This window comes from Aptenodytes patagonicus, chromosome 25 (genome assembly GCF_965638725.1).
Source record: "Aptenodytes patagonicus chromosome 25, bAptPat1.pri.cur, whole genome shotgun sequence".
Classification (NCBI taxonomy): Eukaryota; Metazoa; Chordata; class Aves; order Sphenisciformes; family Spheniscidae; genus Aptenodytes; species Aptenodytes patagonicus.
Window position 1 is genome coordinate 187818 of NC_134973.1, and position 9823 is coordinate 197640.

A 9823-nucleotide genomic window follows, 5' to 3' on the forward strand; every position below is an offset into this window, starting at 1 on the left:
TCCCTTAACACACATTTGATTTATTATTTTACTCCTACAATATTTTCTAATGACTTTCCTGTCTCTCCCAGCTGTTCAAAGGACAGAGAGCCACAGAGGTTAAAGGTCAGAGCAGCCCTTTATTTAGCATCAACCCTGAGGAGTTTATGCACCATAACAATGCTGACCACCATTTCCAGTAATGACCTGCAACCTTTGTGTAGACACAAAGGTTTCACTGGCTTTTGCTTCAAGTTCATTTGCCAGGTAGAAAAAAAAAGACAAAGTTACCAAGGAACAGATCTATTTTCAAAATTAAAAGATTTCACAGACCAAACCTGACGCAATTTAACTTCCATCAGCTGTAAAGCACATTACTTTCTTTTCGGTTATGCTGGATCTGGCATCGCTCATGCCCACGTATCAAATCTTCGCACAGAGACACACCCGTGAATAGGAAGGGGGCAAGGGAGTTTGTTATCTATGACCTGGCACATATCAATGTAGGGATCAAAGAGGACTACAATGGGGAGGACACTGTTCCCCTTCCTCTGTCCAAGGAGATAAATTCGTCCATTCACAGTGCTGCATCCCATGAAGAACTTCTGGGTCAAGCATTCCTCATCCACCCGGGTCCATTCATCTGTCTCCACATCAAATCGAAAAGCTCCCCCTCCTATGGTGTACAGGGCACCATTCAGTGATGTGATGCAGAGGTCATACCTGGGAGGGAAGAAACCCTTGATCAGAATCAATAGAAAGATCTGGTCCCTGAAATACTCAGTGCGACTTTGGCCCTCATATCAAGAGTCCCATTTAAACAGAGAATCACAGAAGCATTGGTGGGACAGGACTTCTGGATTTCTCCAGTCCAACCTCTTCTTGGAGCAGGACCAACACTAGAACCTTTCTTCTGCTGCCAGGTCCCAGAAGATTATTTCTTACCTTGGAAGCGGGGAGAATGAGATGACATCCCAGCTGTCCGTCTCTGTGTTTAGCCTTTGCACTCCATCGTATACATGTCCATTTTCATCCAGGCCACAGACCACATAGATCCTGGTTCCCACACTGACCGCATCTCCTCTCTCCACAGGTTGAGCCATAGGACTCATGCTTTCCCACTCTGACTCCATCAAAGCCATGCGCTCCACTGCTGGGACTATCCCTTCATCTGTGCTCCCTCCAAGTACATACAGGTAGAGCCCTGCTCCTACTGCACAATGGCTATTGCGGGACTTCTTCATGGCAGGCCCTTCCAGCCAGCTATTGTCCAAGCAATTGTAGATAAGCACCCAATCCACACTATACCACACAAACTCATCCCGGAAATATCCTCCTGTCACAAAAAGGAAGCTCCCTGGAAAGACAGCAGAGAAAAGTATCAGTTACATGAAGGCTGAAAATTGCTCCTGAGATCTAGGGTTCTCATTTCTCCCTGGGCTATACTGATGAGGTGCAAGATGAGCAGAGAAAATCACTGCTCTTTGTATCAGTTTGCACAAATATGCTGGGCCTACAGGACGCAGATGGTATAGAATAAGGGGTGGATATTGTCCTGGTTTCGGCAGGGATAGAGTTAATTTCCTGAACTCACCGAACATTTTAGAGGGATGGCCCACAGATGAAGGGAATGATATCTGTGTGTGTGTGTGTGTGTATATATATATATATATATTAAAAAAAAAAAGGGGTGGTGATTAATGAAAATGTACTGGAAAGGTACCATGTACTGGATTAATGAAAATGTACTAGAAAATATGAGACTTGAGCATGACGCAGATGGTATAGAATAAGGGGTGGATATTGTCCTGGTTTCGGTAAGTCCTTCCAAGTCTGCTCCCACTCTTTAACAGAATCATGGAAACACTGGTTGGAAAGAACCTCTGGGGATCTCATGTCCGAACTCCCACTTGAAATGGGACTATCACCAACACTGAATAAGGGAAGCCATGGTATTGAGCTGTCTTTAAAGTCTCCAAGCATGAAGATTTCGCAAGATCCATGGGTAAGTTTAACTTAACGGCAGCTATAAATCAGAAGTCACCATCTGTCAAAACAACAATGAAGGAGAAGGCCAAAAAAATATGCTGCTTAAAGTTAAGTCATTATACTCACTCCAGATAAAGCTAATGTAAGGAGTTCAATAGTTGCTGCTATATGAAAAGAAATATTCAGCCTTGTCTAACATTCTCCCAGGACTAAGGAAAACACCACCATTCTTTGAACGAATATGAACACAAATATGAATGATGTTTTAGCAACACTGAACAATGCAGTTTTACAGGAGAAGCAGCTGAACTCCCTGCATTTGGGTCTCTAAGCCTCAACTTCTGTTTGCATTTGCTCAGTCCCACTTCTTTGTAAGTTACCTACTGCTGCCACTGCATATTGGGTGAGGTTCCTGCGCTGCAATGGAGAACAAGCCTGCCAGGTCCCTGTTTTAGGCTGAAAGAGAAATAATTCTTGCTGTTCCTTGTCATGCTTTCCTCCCAGGACATATAAGGTGTCATAACTCCGACCAGCACAAGGACACAGTTCCGTATTTTGCCAGCTGGGTGGAGGACAGCTGTCTAACTTCTTTATTAATCTGGAAAAGGTATCTGTCTCTCCAAGGCGCTTGCTGCGTTTCACCAAGATATCGAGGAAGGACAAACTCAGAAAAGCGACCCTGACTTCGCCCACCAAATCCAGAAAGTCTTCCTCTCTCGTTGCTGGGTCCTCTGTTATCCACCTCATAATACTGTCAAAAACCACATCTTCTCGCAAAACGAAGAGGTCATCGCTTTTTAGGAGCTGCATCAGCATTTCTTTGGGTAGTGCCTTAAATTCTTCCTGGCACATCACATCCCCCCAGTGAGTGAGAGCCACGTTCATAGCAGACACGTACAGCTCTATAAAGGCAAACTGCTGCGAGTAGGTCATCAGGCCCAGGCAGTTGGAAACATGCAGCTCTCTCTCCAGAAATTTCTCACACAAAAGTTTCACTCTGTCAAACTGAAAAAAATCAGCCGTTTCCAGTAAGCTGGTCACATTTTCTTGACCTATAAGCACTTGGGCTGTGCGAGTGAACTCAAGTAGCGTCTGAAAAGGCACTGCATCAATCCCTCTGATCACTATGTGGTGTTCAGAGCTCTCTCTTGCCCCCCCAAAAAACATGGCTTCAAAATAACGACTATGTATTGAAAGTACCCTACGGCTGACCTGAAAGAGTCTCTCTCCAACCTCAAGAACTGTGTCTGCAATCATTTCTGTCTGAGGTCCCAGCTCCTCTGGTTCTTGTGCAGGCTCCATGCTTGTTGACTGCCAGGCAGTTAAAATTAACTCAGCCCTTATGCAGTCTTTACTCATGTGCAGTCTCTGGAAACATTATCCCCCTAGCCAGGATAAATACAAGATAAGCCAATCTTGTCCTAAAAATAGAATATGTTTTCTACCCTCCTGCTTTGCTTTTCAGTCTTTCCTGCTGCTTTCAGAGCAGCAATAGTAGGAGAGCCAAAAAACACAGATTTAATTGGCATCTACCTTAGGCAGGTAAGACCACAGCAAATCAGGGGAGCTGTTAGCCAAGCAAAGAGCCTGGACTACAAGGAGGAAAGAGGACAACCAAAACCTTCCTAAGCACTGACTAAATATCAAGAATTTGTAGAAGAACATTGAACCCATTTGGAAAAGAGTACCCATTACAATACTTTTCACTTCTGCAAATCAAGAACATAGGAAAGCTTGAGACTTCCTGGAGAAAAAACACTGATTTCCCCAAAGCCACATCCTTCATCAGTTCAAGTTGAATATCAAATTCCAGATTGCTTGCAGTATTTAGTATATATTTAACTTTATACTTTAGTAAGAGATGGGGGGAAGGAATGAGCCCCCATTCAAACCCAGATAGCTGTCACATACTCGGTCATCCTCAATCTCAATGCACTAAATAAATATAGTCATAGTACAAGCACCAGCTCACTGATTCCACAGAGTGAATTTTTCCACAATGTTTAGACCAAGATATTAAGTGGAGAGATTTGCATAGTGACCTTGAACTAGTGCCCCTTTTCCTAAAGAGCCCATCCCAGCAAGACTCAGTCCCATTTCTCGGTGGAGTTCAGAAAGCAGAACAGTGCTATCTGGATCAAGAGCACCTTTTTTTCCCCTGGAGGTTCCCCTCCTGCATTTCTGGAAGAGGCTTCTGCAAAACTGCTGTTACAAATGGTTTTATAGTCACATTTAGGAATTAATGCAATAGAAAAGCATATACACATTTAAAATTCAGCTATCATTTTCATATTCTTATTTTCAGGTACTTGACTCCCAAATTCAACCCACAAGTCTGCACTGCAGAAAAGGACAGCCATGTATCTTGCAATGAAGACTGAGCGACCTATTAACTGAGCAGGAAATGCTGGAAACATGCCCCTCTCCAGAGTTTATGCACTTGACACATGACTTCAGGCAGATGTCTCTGTACCCTCTGCATCTAGAGCCTGGAATCAACTCAAGAGAACTTCAACAGGTCCGTTTCTGACACTACACTCGGAAAACAAGAGTACAGAGATGGTGCAGCACGTTATCGGTATCAACAACCAGCAATCTCTCTCACACCTAAGGGACAGTTCAAGACTCTACTCAGGCCGATGGTGAGCAAATTCTGCTCCAAACACTCTAAATAAGGAGTCTCTTTTGAATTGTGCAATTGCATGAAGAACAAGTTTTGTAGTGTTAGGAAAAAAAAATGTTGGAAGGAGCATGACTCTACAGACAGCTCTGTGAAGCACTCAAAGAATGAACCCCTAGGAGCACTCAACTTTACACAGGCAATATGCCACACGACAACTGGTCCCTAGTTTCATAGCCTCCTGGAAAAGTCAGATACACTGAACTGGAATTTATTTACTTCAGGTTCCCACCCATTTCATAGCTGACCCAGGAAAGGCTATGAATGGGAGTACAGTGCTGTCGTCAAAACAAACAGGCAATACAACCTGTCCTTGGCATGTTTTCTTGACAACCTCTAGGAACAAGACTGCTGCCACCAAAACAATTTACTCTGCCACAGCCTCCTCATAAAGGGTCCTCAGGAAATCAGGTGGCAGAAGCAGGTTACATACAGCCTATGGGCACATATCCTCTACTAGACAGTCTTTAAAATGTCCAACAGAAATGCACACGTCCCAGAAAGGGACCAGATGCTCTCAGTCATTTCTCATGGATTTCCTGTCTTAGAGTGGAACATGGCTTCTGATCTGGTCCCTCCTGATTTTGCTGTGTTTATGCACCTCCTGAACAAATTTCATTTAGATTTACAACTGTGGAGAATTGTAATGTCAGCTGTAGAGCACTTTTTCAGACTAACAACCACACATTTAGGAACAGATTAATTCATATTTATTCACTCAAAACTCCTCAATTCTTGCTATTTCTGCAGTATAAAAGAAGTAGAAATTTTTACTTACAAATCAAGTTATAACAAGCAGAACCACAAGCAGATAGCTACAATATAAAAATATGCAGTATTTCCTGACACTGCCTACAATTGAACATTAGGATCTTAAATATTCTTCCCCTAAAATTCCAAGTATTGAATAGATTCTTCCGTAAGGTTCATGTCACTCAGCCAAGAATCATCCTAGAAGTTAGTCCAGTCCTTCTGTAGAAGTGTGGGAGCCTTCTGATACACAGATCACAGCCCACAAGATCTGGAACAAGTGCTAGAAAAGATCTTCTTAGCTGCATAGCTTGTACAGGTGATGACAAGGTACTATACAAGGAAAGTAACATTCCTGCATGCACTGGAGCAAGCAGGCAAAAGAGACTGAACTCAACAGCAGGAATACTACAACACAATGCTTCCCAGCTGAGTACTGACATCTAAGAGGAAGAAAAACATGTTCTAATGTATTTAGGCTTTAGATTAAATACATTTTTAATGTATTTAAAAATGTAAATAATAGAACCAATATTCAGGGCATTCTTTACTAATTTTATGTGGTTGTTTCAAAACTCACAAGATCAAGAGGGTCTCAGACAATTCCATGACAATATATTCTCTCCTGTCAGCTCTAAACAATGTAGTTACACATTTATTTGGGGGGGAGGGGGGTGGTGGTGGGAATCAAAAGTTACTTCTTACACACCACGCCCCATCCTCTCATCATTTATGGAAAGCCACAAAAATAAAAGTTGACCATTCTTTCACACTAACAAATACACATTCAAACTCCTCCCCCAAAACAGGAAGCTTCTCACACAATGATAGTTTTCTCCGATGATTTGCACCCTTGAAGTCTTCAGAGACAATCCAAAGAAAGCATCAGCCATCTTGCTGCTGAATGAAAGGGTTTGGAATAGCTTCCATTCCATCCTGTGGACAAATAAGAACCACAGAAGTCCCTCTGCAGACCACAAGTCCCAGCTGACGTGTGTCTTCTGTTAATTTGTATTGATCATCTGGATCTGAAAAGCAGAGATCCACCGTTACAAAGGCAACATAAGGAAAAGAAACCAAATTCCATCAACTTCAAAAGGCACAGACATACAGGTTTTTTCCAGGTGTCTCTGCTTTGTTTTATTGAACACATGGACTATAAAAGTGATGCAGCAGTAATATCCGATGTCTTCAAGACATTACAGGTTTACTAATTTTCAAAGTAGCACATGCCACAGCGAGCAATAAAGAACTTCGCTTTGTATGCAAAGCAGAAAACATACCTTTTAAAGAATTCAAAGGCCCTTTCATTCATCTAACCAAAGGCATACATACAAGTGATTAAAAAAGCTCCTGATCCCACTTCAAATGTCATTATAGACAAACATTTTGGGATCAATGCAAATCAGAAAAAGACCCTAACTTCAGAATGCACTAAGTACAGAATGCACTGGTCCATTCCTTGACCAAGCCAAACAAGGCTGTGGATGGGGACAGACAGACGAACACTTAACACAGCAACAGCCAATTCTACCCTCCTTGAGATGTCAATATATTCAATAAAAATGCACTACATATCTTTTAAAACTCCCTTCTAAGTGCAAAATTAAAGGTTCAGGTGCTTACTTGTAAGCAGGCAAGAGAACAGTCTTCAAAAACACTGTCCTATCATATGATAAATTTTATTTCAGAGAGGAGAAAGGAAAATGGGAGTATCTATCCTTGGATGGGAAAAAGAAACAAATAAAAAGAAAAAACCCTACACTATTAGCTCTAAGAAGCTATAGAAGGCTTTAGTTCCACAGAAACGTGAAGACTGCATTTACAATAGAGTTTAAGACAGTAAGATACTAGTTCTTGCTGAGAAGCTTTTCCTGCTTTGAGCAAACCGGCAACCGTCCAGCAGTACAAACAAAGGCAAAGGCAACTGCCTTATCTGAAGAGACACACTACTTTATTCAAGCTTTAGAGGACAAGAATGCCAAATGAGTTATAGAGGAGCTCAAACAAGAACTACCAAGAATGTTCTACCACAGGGAATGTGCTTAATCTAACTTGTGCTATCTTATCCCTTTCTTTACAACTTAGTTATCACAAACATGTCTCAGTTCGGATGATGTCAACCTGCAGTTTCTGGTTATTCACTCAGAGCTGTAAGATTTCTGTGAAGAAAATTATTTGGGGGGCGGGGGGGGGGGGGGGAAGCTTTACACAGATAGCATATTACTTACCTCGCATATATTCAATGGTACCATCAAGCACAAGGTTCAGAAGAGGGTCAAATCCTTTCAAGACACCACTTGCTATTGAAGACCACACACAAAACAATGATTAGAGATCAAAACCAGTTATACAGCAACACAAGATTGTGTGAAGACGCATTCAGTTCTCCAGCTCTGTTCCCTCCTTCAAGCAAGGCTATCAAGCAAATGAGACCAGAGGTATTAAAGTGTCCTCTTTATCAACATGCAAATGCACAAGAACCCAGTTTGTGTTGTGCCAACTGAAACTTACAGGTTTTTCAACCAATTCTTCAAAATGCTCTTCAAGACACTACCATTTTTGTTTTCAGCCAATTTCAGGGGCATTTTAAGAATACTTTAGCATAACAAAACAATAGAAGTCACACCACAAAAAAACCCACACCCAAAACCAGATAAATACCCTTAGTGAAGGGGTATGGCAAAAAAATGAGGCAAGACTGTAATATTTTGAAGTGTTTTCCTCAGAAAACCCATCTTCCAGGTGCTCTCCTGGAACATAATCTCTTTAGCATAAGCACTGCCTTCATTGGAATGCACTGCAGACAGACAAGCACTTTGTCCTAAAACAGAACATGATTCCACAAAACTGGTCACTAAATAAATTGCAAGACCACACAGAATCATTCCCCAGTTTGAAAAATACTTGTTGATTACCAGCATTACTATCATTGCTAACAGCCCAAATCAAAGAAGAGACTTTTACAATCCCAGGTGTTACATGAAGATCATAAAGGAACTTGGCATGAATTTTTTGAGAAAAAAATCTAAACCAATAAATTCAATGGAATTGGCAAGTGCTCAAAAACTACAAAAAAAAAAAAAACAAAACCCACATTTATCAGTAAGGAGTCCAAGTAACTTCCAAAACCTCATAAGCATCAGGTCCCAGTGGAGTTTTAAAAAGAGATTTTTAAAAGCAAACCGAGTTTACTTTAGCAAAAGCTTCTGCCGAGCATCTCCCACGCAGCATGCTGTTAACTTTCAGACAAACAAGTGGTCTGCAGGTGGCACTATCAGCAGCATCGGGATGGATAGCTGCAGATACGGCAAGGGAGCAAGTAAGGGGAAGAAACAACGACGTAAGAGCCTCGAAAGTGATGAAAAGACACGGTGAAATATATTGAAACAATCTATGAACTCCAGGCACATTTAGCATGTTAAGAGATGAAAGGTTTGACAGGTGTATTAATCGTAGCACCCATAAATGTTTCTTTGCTCCTTTAAGTGCATCCTTGTAATGTGAAAAAACAGCCAAAATAAACAGTACAGTCGAAGACAACTAATAAAAGTAGATGAAAGAAAGGTGCACGGGTGAAACATAAACTTGCAGCCAGGAGATTAATGGAAAAGTTAACGGAGATAAGCGTCACACCGGTAACAGCAAACAGTAACAAATACAAGCACCCTCTATTCATCGTCTTTCCCTGAAAGCAAGCAACGTGACCGCACGGGAGACGAAAGCCGACAAGGAGCGAGGAAAAACGCCAAAAGGCAAAGCGCGCTTCACGCTGCAGAGGTAGACGCCTCAGCCCCGGCCCGGGGCCGCGCGCGGGCTCACCTTCTCTCCCACCTTGGAATTTCACTCGGATTGTTTTGTCGATATATTTGGAGAGATCCAAAATACTCTCCTTCTTCTTCTTCTCCTTATCCTAAAGGAGAGGAGCACAGGCAATCTGAACTAAACAGAACCCCCCCTGCCCCGCCCTTCCCCCCGGTCACACATACACTCCGCAACGCTTCTTTTTATTGCACTATTTGTAATACGGCTACGGAAACCGCCCCAAGGCAGAGCTCCACGCGAAGGAAGAGCAAGGGGACAGGGCTGACCGGCACGGCGGCGGGCCGGCACCCCGGGACTGGCGGGCCTTTACAGCACCGCCATGGCACCCGCAGCCATAAAACCCCCGGGGCCGGGCCCACCCCTGGGCGACGGCGATCAGCGGGAGACGGTCTGGGCCTCGACCGCCGCCTCGCACGAGGCCGCGCGCCCGCGGATCCCCCACTCCTCACCGCCATCTTGCTCGCGCCACCGCCACCTCCGCCGACGCTCGCCATTTCATTCGCCGCTGCCAGAAGTGACGTTGTACCTCGGCGAAGCCCATTAGCGGCTCACGAGGGCGGGGCGGGGCTTCCGGGGCGGGTTGCTGGGTTACCCGGTGCG

At 43.3% G+C, this 9823-nt stretch overlaps 2 protein-coding genes across 2 annotated transcripts; both read right to left on the reverse strand.

The window, feature by feature from the left end:
* Positions 1-99: 99 nt before the first annotated feature.
* LOC143170906 (kelch-like protein 23) lies at positions 100-3445 on the reverse strand. The gene is made up of 3 exons (XM_076359577.1): positions 2349-3445; positions 925-1336; positions 100-702 (listed from the first exon to the last, which is right to left on the reverse strand). Exons 1-3 carry the CDS (start codon positions 3325-3327, stop codon positions 390-392), a joined length of 1704 nt encoding a protein of 567 aa, XP_076215692.1. The 5' UTR covers positions 3328-3445; the 3' UTR covers positions 100-389.
* Positions 3446-5335: 1890 nt separating this feature from the next.
* LSM7 (LSM7 homolog, U6 small nuclear RNA and mRNA degradation associated) lies at positions 5336-9755 on the reverse strand. The gene is made up of 4 exons (XM_076359581.1): positions 9673-9755; positions 9221-9311; positions 7630-7701; positions 5336-6426 (listed from the first exon to the last, which is right to left on the reverse strand). Exons 1-4 carry the CDS (start codon positions 9715-9717, stop codon positions 6284-6286), a joined length of 351 nt encoding a protein of 116 aa, XP_076215696.1. The 5' UTR covers positions 9718-9755; the 3' UTR covers positions 5336-6283.
* Positions 9756-9823: the final 68 nt, after the last annotated feature.

Coding starts and splice junctions, on each gene's coding strand:
- LOC143170906 (XM_076359577.1), bottom strand. CDS start 3,327: ATGAGTAAAGACTGCATAAGGGCTGAGTTAATTTTAACTGCCTGGCAG. Junction 1,337..2,348: donor ATATGCAGTGGCAGCAGTAG/GTAACTTACAAA, acceptor CTGTCTTTCCAG/GGAGCTTCCTTTTTGTGACA. Junction 703..924: donor TCATTCTCCCCGCTTCCAAG/GTAAGAAATAAT, acceptor CTTCCCTCCCAG/GTATGACCTCTGCATCACAT.
- LSM7 (XM_076359581.1), bottom strand. CDS start 9,717: ATGGCGAGCGTCGGCGGAGGTGGCGGTGGCGCGAGCAAGATGGCG. Junction 7,702..9,220: donor ATTCCAAGGTGGGAGAGAAG/GTGAGCCCGCGC, acceptor GGTCTTCAATAG/CAAGTGGTGTCTTGAAAGGA. Junction 6,427..7,629: donor TACCATTGAATATATGCGAG/GTAAGTAATATG, acceptor TCTGCTTTTCAG/ATCCAGATGATCAATACAAA.